Source organism: Microtus oregoni, unplaced genomic scaffold (genome assembly GCF_018167655.1).
Source record: "Microtus oregoni isolate MIOR12 unplaced genomic scaffold, Mior012 000011F_ref0000422, whole genome shotgun sequence".
NCBI lineage: Eukaryota > Metazoa > Chordata > Mammalia > Rodentia > Cricetidae > Microtus > Microtus oregoni.
The window spans coordinates 39,058,178-39,074,987 of NW_024543070.1; the positions used below are offsets into that span (position 1 = coordinate 39,058,178).

A 16,810-nucleotide genomic window follows, 5' to 3' on the forward strand; every position below is an offset into this window, starting at 1 on the left:
ATGCCTGGAGAGTGTGACAGTGTGATAATTAAAAGCAAATGTGGCTGGGGACTGACTTCCTGGTAAGAGCATTTTCTGTGCAAGCATGATGTCCTGGGTTCAGATCCTCCACATCCATGGAAAGCTGGCTGTATACTTGTACACTTGCAAGCCCAGTTATGGGATGGGGAGACTGGAGGATCACCTGGGCTCCTGGGCCTGCCAGCCAGGCTGAGAAGAATGGGATGCTCCTGCTTTTGAACTCTGCCCTATTCCTTTGGGTCAAAAGCAGAGCACCTAATATCCCTTCACACACACACACACACACACACACACACACACACACACACACGCATGCGCGTGTGGTGGGGGGGCTTCCTCCAAATTCAGTACATTCCATCTATATAATTATTGGAGTTCAGTTGACAGGAACCCAGTCCTATCATGTTGCAAGGCAGAAAGAGGCACGGCTCCTTCTCACGAACGTTGCCCTTTGAATATAAATCACCAGTGCTGGGTGCCTTTCCCATTCTAATCAGATGACCTTTCGAGTCTGATGGCCAGAGTTGAAAACCTAAGGCTGCCAGTCAGTTTTTACAGTTTTTAAATCAATGCCTGGCTCCCACACCCTTCAGTTCCCAAGTGCATCTCATTGGGCCCCTCACACAGCCGTGATGCAGAGCAGGAGTGTTGCCGCTGACTACAGGACAGCCCAACCTGACTGAGCCTGCAGCAGTGATGGCGCACACCTTTAATCTCAGCCCTCAGGAGGCAGAGGCAGGTGAATCTCAAGGAGTTTAAGGCCAGCCTGGTCTACAGAGTGAGTTCCAGGATAGCCAGGGCTATATAGAGAAACCCTGTCTCAAAAAAATGCAAAAGCACAGATTTTGAGCTAAGGAGAGTGACTAGGAATTATTTCACTAAGTCGTCTTTAAAAAATTAAAAAGCAATCCTTCCAGGATTCAGACTCTAAGAGGGAGTGGGAGCCTCATATCTGTAATGCTTAGAAGAGGGTATTTTTGAGCAGTTACCAATCTGAGCACCCATTATTTGTTGCTAATTACTACCCAAGTCTGTTAATATTTAGCAGAAGTTTGTTTAATTGTGTTTGTCTGGAAGGAGATGCCTGGATCCAGCTTTAGCTGAGAGAGCCAGCGGTATGCACCGCAGAGCATGGCGGAAAGGAAATTTGTATTCGCTCAAGATTAACACATTAACGTCAGGAGAGTCCTCCCTTCCCCGTTCTTGCAGTTATTTATCTTTAAGGTATTAAAATTAAAGCACGAAGAAGGGGGCACTGTTCGCCGATGTAGAATTGGAAGGAGGTCATTCTTAAGCTTGTTTACAGATGTTCTGGTTTAGAAAGCTCCAGTGTGATAAATTAAACATTACAGTGGAAAAAAAAAAAAAACCTAAGGCCTAGCAACAACTGGTGCGTGGACACATCTGTCTGCAGAGCTGACTTAATCCCTGAATATCACAGTAGACGGCCTTGTCTGTTATGCCTTCTGTCCCCCAATACATTGAGACTGGAGTTTCGGGTCTGAGGCAGAATCATCAGGGCCTGGCCCCTCTCCTTTCTGCTTTGTATAGTATGATTGCATTTTCCTGTTGACCCCTTGCAGGTAAGCAGGTAGCTCAGTTTGTTGATTGACTGTAAAAATCAACGTTGTCCTTTTAACCTATCTCCCAGTGGCCACTTTACTTCGTTTGGCCTGTTCTTCCAGTCGGAAACTTTCTGTAAGTTTCAATGCAAACGGTGGTGAGTCCCAAAGGGCAAATTTTCTTTTCTTAAATTTTTTTTTATTGTGTTGTGACACAGAGACAGAGAGACAGAGACAGACAGAAAGAAACCACCATGCCACAGTGCATATTTGGGGTTCAGAGTGTAACCCAGGGAAATGGTTCTTGCCCTCTGCTTTGTTGGTTTGAGCCAGCACTGCGCTCACAGGCACGCACTGGCACAGCTGGCTTCTGCAGGGCTTTGGGTATCGGACTTGGGAACTGACACTTGGGAGGCATGCATTTACCCCCAAGACGTCAGTGTCTTCCACCATCCAAAGAGGAGAATTTCCAACCTTTCTGGTGTGAGGAACAGTTAGAACTGAAATTGTGCCCTTCTTTTCAAGGACTTCCTGGAGAAGGGAGCTGTTTCCTTGTTAGCACTGCTCATGTGTAGCCCAGCAGCATAAGCTGCCCTTTTGAAGTGGCCTCTTTTATTTCTCTATACTGCGTAATTGTCGCAATACTGGGGATCATTGTGTGCTCCAATGTAGAAGTCGCCCCCCTTTGCTTCTGAAGGCCCACAGTGAACTAAGGCTCAAGTAATTAGTAATTCTTACTACCTTATAAACTACTGTGAAATTTTCTAGATTGTTAAATATTGCTTGCTTGTTTGTTCATTTTGTTTGCTTTGTTTTAAAGAAAGACCAAAATGTGACCTCATGCAGTAATCCCAGAATTTGGGAGGCAGAGGCAAGAAGACCAGTTTGTCATCCTCAACTACGTTATAAGTTTGAGGGCAGCCTGAGTTACATGAGACCCTTTCTAAAAACAAACAAAAAAGTCATAATGTGTTGAACACAGCTCTTTCCAAACTGATGCCTGCCTGTCTACATGACCTGATAGATCTTAAGTGCACAGGATCCTGTGATGTCTACAAAGTCTGTCTCCTGCCCCGTGGCTCTCCCTTTCGCCTGTGTTCCTGCCCTCCTTACCCCCTCCAGCACCAGACAAGTGTAAATTCTCTAAGAAATTGACTCAGCCCCTCACAGAAGGCAGAGGGCCCTTGCTCTGTTCCCTATGACCCCTGTCTCTCTTGGCAGATGGTATGGACGATGTCCAGGAACATCCCTCATCTCTTCAGAGATGCCCACCGGACATCCAATTGGGAAGCTATGCTTTTGTGTCTGCGCTCTATTCTACCCAGTTACAATAACTCCTGCCAAAAAACATAGGCCACCAAAGTGGCTGTGCTACCTCTGGTATCTGTGCTATATTCTACCCAGATATAGTAATTCCTGCCAGTAAACAAAGGCCACCAAAGTGGCTGTGCAGTCTCTGGGTTCTTTCTAAGTAGACATTCATTTTCACACCCTGAATAGTAACTCTCAGAACTTAATTCTTGAGTCGCAGTGGACACTGTTAACAGTGCGAACATCGCTGGGCACTGTTACTTCCTTGACCTGAGGTGCGCTGTCCTTGCTGCTTGGGTGGAGAGAAAATCGCTGAGTGAGTGAATGTTTCTGGGGAGATTTGGTTCCACCCACAAGGAGTGTCACTTATAATACATCTCAAAGGACCCTTTGCGGAATTGCTGAACAGTTGCCCACATCCATCCTATGACATTGTTTTTAAAAGCCGTGCCGTACAGTCCTGTGTGGTATTTGTGTGTCTCTTTGTGGGACACACTATTTTTGTAAGGTGGCAGACATGTCTCATAGACTGAGTAGCACACCCCAGCACAACATGGCAAGCTCAATATATTTCCAATTAAAAAAACAAATCAAAACCTCCAACTTGGTCATAACTCAGTAAGCCCATGTCAAAGACAGGTCAACCATAAGGGCTCCTAGAGGCAGCTGCTCAACACTGCAGCAAGGTATGTCTAGTCTGTGGCCTGTGGGTGACACCAGCAAAGGTTAGCTATGCATGCAGACCAACTCAAGGTCATAAACATACACCATTATGGAACTTTCTTGTGGGTTTGTTTTTGTAACGTGATTGTGTGGTTCTCAAGTGTGAACTGTAGACAGACCCCTCACGGTATCTGGACCAACTTTCTACATTTCTACATTTCCTTTGCCATGGGCCAGTTCTTTCCTGTTGAAACTTAAACTTCATTCATGCTAGATTTTCCTTATCTCCAAACTTTTGCTTATTTATGCTTACGTTTTCCAAATACCATAAAGCAGCGGCTCCTGACTAAGTGATTTGTCTCACCAGAGGATATGTGGTGATGTCTGGGGACACACATTACCCTAAAGACCACCACACCTCCTGCAGTGCCCAGGCAGCCACAACTGTATCTCCTAATGTCTGCAAAGCTGGGGCTTGAGAAACGTGTAGTAAGGCAAGCCCATGCTGCTCTTTTGGAATCCTCTGATTTTCTTTATCTAGGGCAGGAATGGCATCTGTTTCATACAACAGTCAGAAAGGTAATACGTCACCTCCCACGTTTTACTCTGACTTCCTGGAACACTTATGGGCACCAGCTCATGAACTCACTCTCTCTTGCATGCTAGAGAATCGGTACAACTCAATCTTTCTAGGCTCTTAACACTAAAATCCAAAGAAGAACCCGAACTGTGTCCGCCAGTGAGTTTTACCAGAATTCTAGCTCCCTTCCTATGAAAAAGATGATAGAAACTTCAGTGCCCGAACTGTTTGAGAAACTGGCCTGAAGTCTGAAATTTATAAAACATTTCTCTCTTTGTGGGGGAACAAACTCTAGTGTGGCTGTCCCTTTCTGTCTGTCAGAGCATGTGTTTTTCTGGTGATGCCATTTTACTTTTGTTTTAATATATATCTTAGTGTCACCCAGAAAATGCTCTGAGATGTCAGCTTAAGCCCATGTCAATTGCTAAATGTCAAAAGAAAATGCATCAGTGTCTCTGCAAGTTCATAGTGATGACAGTTTCACATGACAGAAATAAAGAGGGCAATTCTGTGACTTCAAGTATGATCAGAAATGCAGAATCTGAGGCATTAAAGAGGGACCAGATGCAGATCAGGATAGGTGGGTCAGAAATGCTACCTCTGTGTTACGGTAGAAGAGTTTCAGGAAATTCTTCACCTGTAAAATCATAGGTCAGCTTTCCTCATCAGAAGAAATCTGCTATTTGTGTAGATTGGCTGTCATTTTTACTTTCAAACTAGTAAGGGAAAATAAGACATATTGCATAAAAGAACATTCATCAAACATATCTCATGAAAATGTACGTGTCCACAAAGATATTCCTGATGCTTCCCAAGTAGGATCTGTGGAAAGAAAATTGTACAAAATTCCTCCCGGCAGGAAGTGCATGACGGCTACTGTACAAACGGTATGACTGGAACATGGGTTGGTTCAGGTCTTTGGTGCGGTTCTTAGAACATTCTTGCTGCTGTCCCAGCGCTATTCCTTCACATCTGAAGATAGGAGAACTTCCCTGGTTGTGTGGACTCTGAAGCTTTTCATTATTAACATTCCTCTCCTGGTGACCTTATTAAAATGCTGGAGGGCCACCCCTTGCCTTTGTGACTAATTTTTTCGCATCATCCAGGGTCCATAGCCCAGCACCCTGTCATCACTCCTTGTGTACACTTTCAGGACATTTTACTAGCAGAGAAGAAGTTGGGAATGAAAAAAGAGAGAGGGTAAAAATGTAAAACTCTTGATTAGAAAGTATAATTTAATAGAACATGTATTGAACCAAATGTATTGATTAATGTAGAAGATATAGTACTTATATTGATTTGAACCAGAGATTTAGTACTAAAAGCTCTAAGCCAAAAAGCTGTTGCAGATTGCTACAAAAGTCAGTTTAATGCTGTCCTTGGAATGCCTTCAGAAAGAAATTCTTCTAATGTTGGAGGACTAGGTAGAATGCGGTATATGTCAGGCGGATCCCAGCGGGTTTTATTTTGTACTCTAATAGCTGTTACGAGCCTACATTATATCCAAGGAGTAATTTTCCTTAGAGGTGCCCAGCTCGCTTTGTGTCAATATTCTAGCATGTTAAGTCACGTACAGTATATGCTTCTGGGAACAGGGAAGGAGCCAGCCAGACTCATAATGGCCTGCATTCATTAATAAAGGCAGAGGCTTCTGTCCCTCCATTGCCCACTACAGGGAAGCCTCCTTGGCCTTCAGGGACCCTGTACAGACACATTTAAAGGAAGCTCTATTTTGAGTGGGCAAGAGATGAAACACACGACTTGGAGGTATTTCTTAAGTCAGCTCTGTGCCCGAGCACAGGGGTGACCTTCTGGGTCAGAGAAGAAGGCAGGTCAAAAAGACTTATTATCCAGACTGTTGGAAACCAATTGCTTTTGTTTAAAAATAAATAAATAAATAATGAAAAAAAAAAAAGCAGGGGCGCTTAAAGGTGGACAGCAATGTAGAATTCGGTTTACAGCCTGAAAAGAAAGCTCACAGCCGAGTGTGAGCCGGGATGTGCTTCTGAGGAAAATGAGAGCATACTGATTAGCCTCTGTGTTTACAGATAAACGGCCAACCCAAGTGATAAAAGGAAGGGTAATATAATTAGTTAATCAGAGGAGATTGATTGCGGATGTTTGTGTTCCTCAACTAAAGGGAAAAGCCAACATGTTGCCGCAGCATTGCCACCATCTGTTGAAAGACCGCACACTTTATATTCCTCTGCTTTTTCTTTCCTGCCTTGCTTTGTTTGGGGGCCCCGATTTCATCAGTTTGAAAGCACCTCATTCAAACTGAGTCTAGCCACAGTGTGAACTGGGGGCGCAGTGGGTTAGTGGGGAGCGCCCCCTTTTTTGTCTGCTTGCTCCCTCTTCACTCCTTTTCAAAACAACACACTGACTCTCTCTCTCCTGCTTCCTCGAGCTTGTCTATATTTGTTTTGGCAGAAGCAGTTATAAATAGACAAGTCATGCTTTAAAGAGAAAAAAAAAAGGTTTACATCTTTGAATCAACAGATTTTTTTTTTTTTTTTTTTTTTTTTTTTTTGCGCAGCCCCATCCCAGGGCTGCTTTGACTACTGTGGCCACGGAGCATTTCCGTGGCGTTAGCGAAGCACAGAGGGGCCGTGTTTGCTAGAGATTTGGAAAAGTCCAGATAATCTGTGGGTACCACTTTTGGGTGGAAATCTAATTTTTTAATCCTGAGAAAGTAGAATCCTTGTCTGTACCCCTTTCGAAGCTTAACTTTTATCATGGTTCTAGATGAAGAAATTCAAATTGCCATCAAGATGTGAGGAAAATTGGATCACCTCAGAATTGCAAGGTGAACAGTTTCAGAGGATCATGGGTTTTTATTTTTATTTAAAAAAAATATTTTTCTTGGAGTGCATTTAAAATAGGATTAAACTGTTTGACCAGCAAATGTGGTCAGCCCTCCAAAAGACGAAGTTGAATTAATCATTTGTTAGAGTGCCAAGCCTAAAATGAGAATTCCAGTCTTGTAAAATGGAAGGCATCTCACAGTTAAAAAGAAATACATAGTGTTCGGAGGGGGATGTTTAAGGCCCTCATCTGTTTTTTAGCTTCTAAGTTTAATTTCACATTTATAGGGGAAAGAGAGAAAAAGAGAGAGAGAGAGAGAGAGAGAGAGAGAGAGAGAGGAGAGAGAGCGAGCGCACTCCTTCCAAACTGGGCCCCTTACAGTGAGGAGAGTGTTCTTGGAACCTCACCGTTAGAGTAGCAAGCCTACATAGATCTTGTCTTAGGTTTGAAGGTATGTTGTGGGTTTGATTTTTTTTTTAACACAAACCCCCCTCGTGTAAAACAACTGTTCATAACTGGGATTAATGGTTTTCAATTTTCAGTTACTTAGACATGGGGTCTCCAGGAGATGGCTTTTTGCAGAGTAGAATATGGCTCTCTGTGGGACTGCACGAGTTTTCCTCTCTCCCACTTCCTTTTTTGTCATCGCCCCCCACCTCCACCAATGTCGCTCTGATGTTCCTCTCGATTATGTAAAACACTTTGCCTTCATTGGAACAGATATTTTTTCTCATAACCTGTCATTGCATTAAAGTGCTTCGGGGACTGTGAATTGCTGTGTAAAATTGGTGAGATTACCCACTGCTTTGTTCTACCGAAGTGGTTTCCTTCAGACCTAAAGAGCTCAGAGCTCTGCCCCAGAGGTTCTGGGAGGGGGGATGGTGGCAATGGTGCTTTCTGCTTTCTCCTCCTGAGCATCCGTATCCTTGACGTCTCTCTCAGTACTGGCTCTGTGCGGTGGTCCGCTGCCAGGACAGCGATGAGCCATCCTGCTGCCTCTCTGCTCCCCACTTCTGCTGCTGCCTCTCTGCTCCCCACTTCTGCTGCTGCCTCTCTGTTTCCCACTTCTGCTCTCTCCATTTTCCCTTTTCTCTGGCTTCTCTGACATCTGAAGGCCACATCTGGAGACTGTGTCTTCGTGTCTGTTCTCACCCACACCTACAAGATGCCTGGATGAATGTGTGGCTCAGATGCACACACCGTCCTTCCTTCTACATCAGGCCATGTGTTCTTTCAGTGGGTTTGGAACAGGGCACATGTACAAGAAGCAGGAATGTCCCAGGGATACTCCACGGAAATCCCTTGAGAGGGTTCAGGAACATCTGGAATTCTCCTCCCCTTCCCCAACAGAAATATGCCCATTTCCCATGGACCTATGGGAATATGCCTCCTTCCCACCGTGAGAATTGCTGTCAGTGGGGGTGGGGTGTAGCCAGGACTGGAAGAGACCCTTAAGTGGGCTGGAGCGAAAACCAGGAAATGAGTATGATGCTATATATTGTCAGCTTTCAGGACCTAGAATCGCCTGGGACGCAAATGCTGGGCACACCTGTGAAGGATTATCTAGATGAAGCTAGCTACTGTGCATGCTTATGAGGCATTATCTAGACTAGGTTAATTAAGATGAGAAGACCCACATTAACTGTTGGCAGCACCTTTCCATGGGCTGAGATCCTGGGTGGAATAAAAAGGAGAAAACAAGCCAAACACAAGTGTCTGATGCTCTTTGCCTCCTAACTCTGGTTGCAATATAACCAGCCACCTCACATCCTGGCTGCTGTGACGGGCTGTTCCCATCCCAGCTACCGTGACGGACTGTATCCACAGACTGTGAGCCAAAACAAACCATTCTTCTTTAAGTTTCTTTTGCTGGGCACTATATCTCAGCAGTATTGCAGTTCTAACCCAGTAAAGGTGAAGGGTGTTTACATGTGCAGGTGTCTATGCACTGTAGAACCAGCTGTTTCACTGTTTCTTTTGAGAGGACATTCCATGGATCTTTGCTTGGTAGAAGCTTGTGTTTACCAAGGCTGCTCTTGTTCCCTTCATAAAATTGTTTTATCTCCTTCTTTCAGCCTTCAAAGTGTTAAGTCCTTGGTATCAGTGACTTCAGTGTGTTCCAATAATGTGGTTAAAATATAGCCACATATATAGAATGTGGATGTGTAAATGTAAATGTAAAAAGATGTGTAAGTATTTAGTGTGGTTGTTAAGAAAAAAAGCTAGACCTGTACCTGTGTCCGTTGTGAAGAAACAGAAAAAAAAATAAGATGGGTAAGCCACATGAGGAAACTTAAAAATAAAATGATATAGATAAGTTAATTGTTTTAAACATTATTTCCAGAAAAAAACCAAAGCTCTAAAAAGCAGCTGCCAGTACCTCATCATTAGCTATTAGTGTCCTAGCTTCTTGTGTTTATATTATTTTATAATTCTTTATAAGTTTTTTTTCTTTTAGTTCAGACCTGTCTCAGAAATCATGTTTGACTTTAAGATAGCAACAGAAGCAGTGTAGTTTGGGGTTTTAACATTTTAATGCTTCTAAACCTCTAATCATAGCTGTGTTGATCTCTGAGAAAATAGGAAAGCTTTGTGTTCCCATCAGTATTTTTAATATGCCTTCAGAAAAACACCTCCCAGACATATTCAGAATCAATACCCAGACAAAAGAGCTGGCATAAAAATAGTTTACTCTTAAATGCACTTTGAGGCCAGTAGTACTAGAGAGTAAGTCATCCTTTGAAGAGAACGGAGGAAGGGAGTTTTCTATAAAGCCACCTTGGCACGAGTGATGTGTTCCACCATGTCTTCTGCTGAGTGTGGTCTGTGCCAGAAGCTCACTCCCCAGTCAAGACCGTCACCACACAGCAATGATCATGGTGGGAAGGGACCTAGGCCCACTGTCCATTTCCATCAACAGAAAGCTAAATCTGAAACAGGGAGGGGAACCCTGGCCCCTCGCCCTTGGTCATGCAGCCTATCCCTCTGTACAATTGGCTGGGTAGCCATCTTCAGGGATATTAAAGGCAGCAAATATCTCACAAAGTGTTCTGACTCAGGTACTCTTCACCTCTAAGACCAAATCTGAACATTTTAATGATGCTTAAAAAATCCTTATAATGTTGCCAAAACCACCATTCATCCTTATTTCATGCAGTACTGTTGCTTCCGAACCCTCTGGAAGATCTTGGCCAACACACACACACACACACACACACACACACACACACACACACACTTCCTTCATTGCCTTTACCATTAGCTGTCTTTAACCCGCAGTGTCCTCCTGGAGTCTCAGTTTCCAGACTCAGTGAAAACATCAGCTTACCACCCCAGCTGCTCAAAGCCTTCCCTGGTGACGAGGCAGGCCTAGGAAAATCCATGGTCACATCACTGAATTTTTACATGGTCACATGTCTTTTCTCTTTAAACCAGGAGAATGTTGATGAGCTCAAGGCAGGAACCATGCCTCGTCCCATATCCCATATCTATCCAGTTGGTCAGGTCCTCTCTACTAAGTGCAATAATCTGTGAACCAGCATCCCACAGGTTTTCATGATCATGGGAATGCATGAAGGTACAGATAATTGCCAACAGAAGGCCAAAAGGCAAGCCTAAGAAGATGAGCGCAGCATTAGCAGCACCAAGGGCTTTGGAAAGTCAGAGAGTTGAAATGCGCTTAAAGTTGGGTAAGCATGAAGCAGTCATATGTCAAGCTAGGCTTCAGAGTTCTGATCAGGAGTGAGTGAAGTGTGCATGAGGAGAGGCAGAACTGCTTGAGGAAGTCTAAGTGGGGAGCTTAGGCCACTTCCAAAGTTCAGTCTTCTTCGTTGAAAACCTGGAGGCCCATGGCCACCCTCTGTGGTAGACTGGACCCTCCTTAGTACCATGCTTTCAGCTGGAGAATGCCTGCACACTTTAGTTCCTCCAGTTGGACACATGTCCCAGGTGTCCTCTCACAATTTGGAAAGAAGTTACCCATTCCAAAAAGGACCTACCAGTGTGCCTAGTGTGAAGAATACCTGACTATCGAATGCTGCTCAGGAGCCTTGGGAGAAACATGAGCACCCTGGGCAGGGGAGGGAAAGCAGGCTGCTGGGATGTTAAAGCATCCTGCATGGCCACAGATGCCACGCACCTTCACAGGGGTGCTGGAAGTGCTTTCTGATCATTGTCATCAGCCAGGTAATTCTATTCTTCAATACCTGCATTTGAGGATGGACAAAGCAGCTGCCGCTGTCAATATTCACCATCTAAGAGAGATTAGAGTAAAGCATGTTTCAAAAATGGGGATGATATGCAGGTGAAGAAACTCATAACTGTGGTACCCTGGGCATTGAAGCATGGTCTGTGCTTTGATTGGTAGAGGTGGTACAGGGAGGGATGGTATCTGGAGGAGGCATGGCCCAGAGAAAAGGTGGGGTACTACCAACACGTCCCCTCCCAGAGACTCCTGGCTCTGCCTCTTCCCTCACCTCCGTGGAGGTAACAGTGCACCTGTGCTCTACCCAGACAGTGCAGTCTGTTTGAACCTCACTGGTCCAGGATGGAATCAATGCATCCATCCATCCCTATGCAGAAACATGACAGTCCACACCACTGGGCACCTACAGCACTTACCTATGCTCATTCCAATAGGAAGAATATCACTGAAGCTTCTCCCTCTTTCTTTTCTCTCTACAGAATCATACGATGACCCAACACAGCAGTTAGTTCAAGTACAGCCTCTCAAGGAGAAGGACTTTTGCGGCACAAAAAGGGAACATGTTTTACTCTTTGCACGAAACTTACATTGTTAATGTATATTCTTCAGAAGCATTGTATTGTATCATACAACTTGTATTATCAAACTGTTGGATGTTCATGTGTTGGAACTTCTGAGCACCAGATAGACTCCTTGTATATAGTGTTGCACATGTAATTATGTCGTCGATGCTAAAATGGTCTTATAAAGACAAGTGGACTTGGGCCCTATTCAGGCAAGATTTTCAAAGTGAACAAAATGGCTTAAGAGATAATGTTTCAAGGAAGACAAAACTTAAAAGAACTGTTATCATGTGACTCTGGCTGGACTTCCTTTTACTTACGCTTAAGCCTCGAATTTCTCTTTTGGTATATCAACGGTTAAAACCCAAGATTTTTTATTGCTCGAGATTCCCGTGAACCATGAAGAGACATTCTCACAGAAAAGAACCCCACGTCTGGATACGGCCCATATATATATTTGTAAGCCTTGCAGTGTGACAGGTAGCCTCGCCATATATGCAATAGTTGTTACGTAGACTGTCAAAGTTTTGTTTTTCGTTATTTTTTTTTTGTTCCTGGCTACATTTGAAGCTTTGAGTGTTCAAGATTTTCCTTAATGATTTCACCCAGCCAAATTCTTGAATCGGTTGAACTAACCTGTATATTACTGTTCTCAATGTTTACTCTGCGGTCTGAACCTGGAGATTACTGGAATTGTTTTCCAAGAGGAAATAAATTCAGTTTACCATCAGCTATGAGTGTATTTGTGTGTTTTCTTTCTCTAGTTATTCTTACCATTAAAAAAAAAAGAGAAAAAAAGAAATCTAATTGCCTGCACCCCTGGATATAAAATCTGCTCCTGAACAGATCCCAGGCATAGCCTCAATCACATTTAACCTTTGCACACGGGGCCAAAGGCAGCTGGGAGGAGATTCATCATGCTGCATGGGAGGAAATGAGACCCAGCCTACTCGAGCTGTCTTAGACTCTACCAGGTCACATTGTACTTGAGGACTCTGACATCACAGATGGATGTGATGGCTGTTTTCTGCATAATTTGCAGCCCAATTCGTGTCGTGCTGTGCAAATCTGAACTCATGGTGGATGGCGGCAATTTGCGCGGCTGTTTGGCTTATGTGTACTTAAGGAGCAGCATTGTTCAGAAGACAAAGCCCAGAGCGGCAAGTCAGAGGGCTGTTAGTTCTGGCTCTGGCGCCAACTCCCACTGGAGTCTTCTCCAAATGGCTCCATCTCCTGGCCTGGGACCACCCAGCCAGAGAAGGTAACGAAACTTGGTCATCAGCCTTTTGACAGCCATGGGATGGCTCTCCGAGAAGCCTGTCTCCACAGCCTACCACAGAGTACTGAAGAAATTGAAGCCCCTGATTTCAGAGCTTATGTGCAATGTTTTTTAAGGTGGCGAAGAATAGCAGTGTGTGCACTGGGTCTTGATAGACATCGTTAGTCTGAACAGTATAAATTATTATACTCGTGGACCACATTCATGAAATCATGCTTAGAATGGTTACCACACTCTGAGTTCTGTGACCTTGTAAACTCTGAAGACCTCAAGCAGATAGCAAAAATATGCATAGCACTGCAGGGTAAGGGAGATGCAACCCGGGCAGATGGGCTTGTGGCCAGCGGGCCTATCTAGGAGAGTTCTTGCCCAGCACCGCAAGGCAGAGCCTTTGCTCCTCAGTTCTCAGACCTTGGCCTTCTTGACATTCCCTTGCGGGACTTACTTGTGACGTCATGACGTGCTGGACCAGACACCCAGAGTTTCTGATGCCTTGGGGCACAAGCTCATGCCTTTCTAAGAACTTGAGTGATGCTGGTTACAGACCACACTTGGAGAACCACTACCCGACCTCATTTACAAGTCATGGAATGAACAAAGTCTGAATAGCCAAGCATATGATATTATTTATTATGTTTCCAATAAAAGAAAACTTTTGTAAAATTTTAATATCATTCACAAACAAGTATTTTATAGTGATTAAAGTATGCACACCTGCCATAATGTTTCGTGCGTGTGTGTTTAGCTTTTTAATGCAAGGGAAACCTACACCTATACATTTCACAATGAATTGCCAGCATGCTATTTAATTAAAAAGCCTTTTCACTGGCTACATAAATAATGAAGTATGCTTAGAATATGCAAGTGCATCCATAATTAAAATACTCAGCTATATTTTTTAAAAATTAAGGTCTCTGGTCCATTCAGGGTTTTGCTTTTAAGATGAAATAGCCACATTTAATAATAGTTTTTAGAAGCTTTAAAATTTTTGGTTGTTAATGAGAAAGTTATATTTTTCTGAAAGGATGTTGTTGGTTTATGGAAAGCAGGTGATACGTTATCCCTGAATTAAATACTAATTGCTCATAATATTGTCTCACAGATACCTCCTGGGTGTGTGGCTAATACCAGGGATTGGAGTTTCCAGGAGGCAAGAGAGGCAGAACTGCCCATTATATTAGCGCACATGACTGGCCTTGGAACTGCATCAGTGCAGGCATGGATCAGTCTCTCCTGACAAAGCTGGGAAGCCACAAGAGTTTACCATTGTTCATTCCGCATTCATTGGTTGATCCTCCAAGGACTACAAAGTTCTTTCTAGCTAGTGAGCTCCTCTTCCTTGTAACCGATGATCTTTGGCTGTCAAATGACGAATGGTGCCCACACAGCTTTGATAAGTTATCTTCTTTGTATTTATACTCTCCCTCATACCCTAAGGCTGAAATACAACTTAAAGATAATAAAAAGTACCAGTGTGTGCATTGTTTTTGTGTAGCTGTGATCAAATACCTGATATACCTAATATAAAGAGAGGAACGGTGGATTTGAGCTCATCGTCCATTTGATTTCATGTGTGTAGTCAGTATATTACTGTGGCTGGAGAGAGTGAGCGAAGAGAACTGGACAGTTCCTGACCAATCAGGAAACAGAATGACAGAAGTAGCCAGCGACAATATGCTTCCAAGAATGTGCCACCAGTGACCTGCTTCCTCAGTTTATCCCGAAGTTTCTAGAACCTCCTGAAATAGCACCATCAGCTGAGGGCCAAGCATTGACATCCTGGGTCTATGGGGGACATTGCATATTCAAACCATAACAGCTGGTATTATGTAAAATCTAAGGGGAGAATGTGGGTGCGAGTAGTTGCCCTGTTCATGCTTTGATTTTGCTTTGAGGGCATTTTAGCATTGACTTGGAGCTTCCTGGTAGAAAAGGGGAAATAACCTGAATGGAAGGGATACATCACTCTCTAGAGAGAAAGTAGTTCCTGGCACTTAATTCCAAATGAGATTTCTCAAAGGCCTTATGTCTGGGTAGGTGGCCAATATTACCCTGTTCATGACCACTGTGGAAGAAGGCTGATACACATCTGAGAAGCCTGGGTGTACCTGTTCATCCTGTGATACACAAGACAGGCACCAGAAAAGGCATGGCCTGGCTCCAAATCTCAATCATTGCAAAGTTAGGAAGCTGCTCCAACGGAGAATATCATGTGGTTCCCACCCTCAGGGTCGAAGCTTGCTCTGTATTTGGAATCACAGGGGGACCATCGAACAAGTCTATTGTTGGAGTCCCATTCCATAACTACTTATCTGTTGGCCTAGAATACAAGCTGGGCATCGGAAGCATCGGGGTGACTCCGGGTCAAGTGTGAGAGCCACTGTGTCAAGTTCACCATGTCAGGGGACTGTGTTGGATTCCAGACTAGAACTGTGGCAATAGCATGCCAGGAGTGGAATGGGTGGAATGGGGCTTAGATGCCCTTCCCTCCCTGTCACTTTTTACAAGAAAGGAGCCAGGAGTCCGTCATCCTTATATTGGCCCAGAGATTGCTAATTTGGCCAGTGAAATCTTGTCCCTTGGAATCTCTGACAGTCTGAAGAATCCTGTCCAACATAGAGAGATGGGTTCTGGTTCCAGATAATGCATGTCTAAGGAGTCACACACAGCTTTGGTACGTACGTGCCATGTTCCAGTTTCCAAATGCTGGCAATCCATTCTGCTTCCTCTATTAACCCCTCCTGTGTGGACCATATGAGATATACTTCAGCCAGGCCTGCTTCTCAGGCTGCCAACGTTGACCTCTGCTATTGACTAACTTTTCTTCTAATCTTTATCCCAACTCTTTTTTAGATGATAATGAGTTTCCCATGCTAAGATTCATACTGTGCCGTTTTAAATTAATAAGATGTGCAGATTTGAAATTGCCATGTGACCTTCATCTTCATCGCACAGGAGGCTGAGCAGTGTGTATGTTCTATCTAGCCTGTTTCTATCCCTGGACAGTGAGAATTCAGGGGATAAACAATAATAACAGAAATTAATATTCTCAATGCAGGTCAGATCTGCTCTCTTCGAACATTGCTATTCAGGCCAATTTGCTGATCTTTGGAAATCACACGAATGGGTGATAGGGTAGAAATTCTACCTTGATGGTTGATAAATATAATCAGTGTTTCAGCCCAGAAAGTTTGCCATGATGCAATCAGCTAGTTACTCTAAGCATGCCTTCCCAGAACAGTTATGAGTCTGCTTTGAAACTTGACCAAGGAATCCAGGGACCCCTCAACTTCCACTCCATAGAGCATGGCAGCCTTGCCTCTGCCTGCCTGTGCCTGTTGGGCACAGCCTAGCAGAACCCTTGAGAAGGGAAGTTCAGAAAGCCAGATCCCATTACAGAACACCTGCAAACCCTCCTCCAGCTAGCATCAGCAGCCCAAGGCCTCTTACCTCCTCCCTCTCCAGGAGGAAGTTTCCACTAAAGGCACTAAAAACTTGAGTTCAAGGAAGAGGGATGACTCTGGATAAAAAGCACCCAGCAGGAGCCTCTGGCAGAGTCAAAAGCTCAGGTCTGGTAAGCACTGTATTTCTGGGTGGGAGCCTTAGAGGCGGGAGTAGCCGGGACCACCTCTCCAGATTCCTCTGTAATGAAGTCAGCTGTCAACTCCTTTGGGGGAAAGACACAGAGCCCCTTTATTTCCAAGCAGGTGTTGCAGCATATTAAAGGTTGCATTCCATCTTGCGCTCACATCCTGAATGAGCCAGTTTGCAGGCAGGCTCAGTTCTCTCTGCAAAGAGGGAAACTTGGCAATGATGGAGGCT

General features: G+C 44.2%; 1 protein-coding gene across 3 annotated transcripts in view; it reads left to right on the plus strand.

The window, feature by feature from the left end:
* Window positions 1–12,433, plus strand: part of Znf521 (zinc finger protein 521) — a 288,299-nt gene extending 275,866 nt beyond the window's left edge. For all 3 annotated transcript variants that reach the window (XM_041660647.1, XM_041660649.1, XM_041660648.1), the window contains one exon: window positions 11,626–12,433. In XM_041660647.1, the coding sequence (XP_041516581.1) occupies window positions 11,626–11,655 (30 nt within the window). In that variant the 3' untranslated portion in view covers window positions 11,656–12,433. The remainder of the gene's footprint in view (window positions 1–11,625) is intronic.
* The last annotated feature ends 4,377 nt before the right edge of the window (window positions 12,434–16,810 follow it).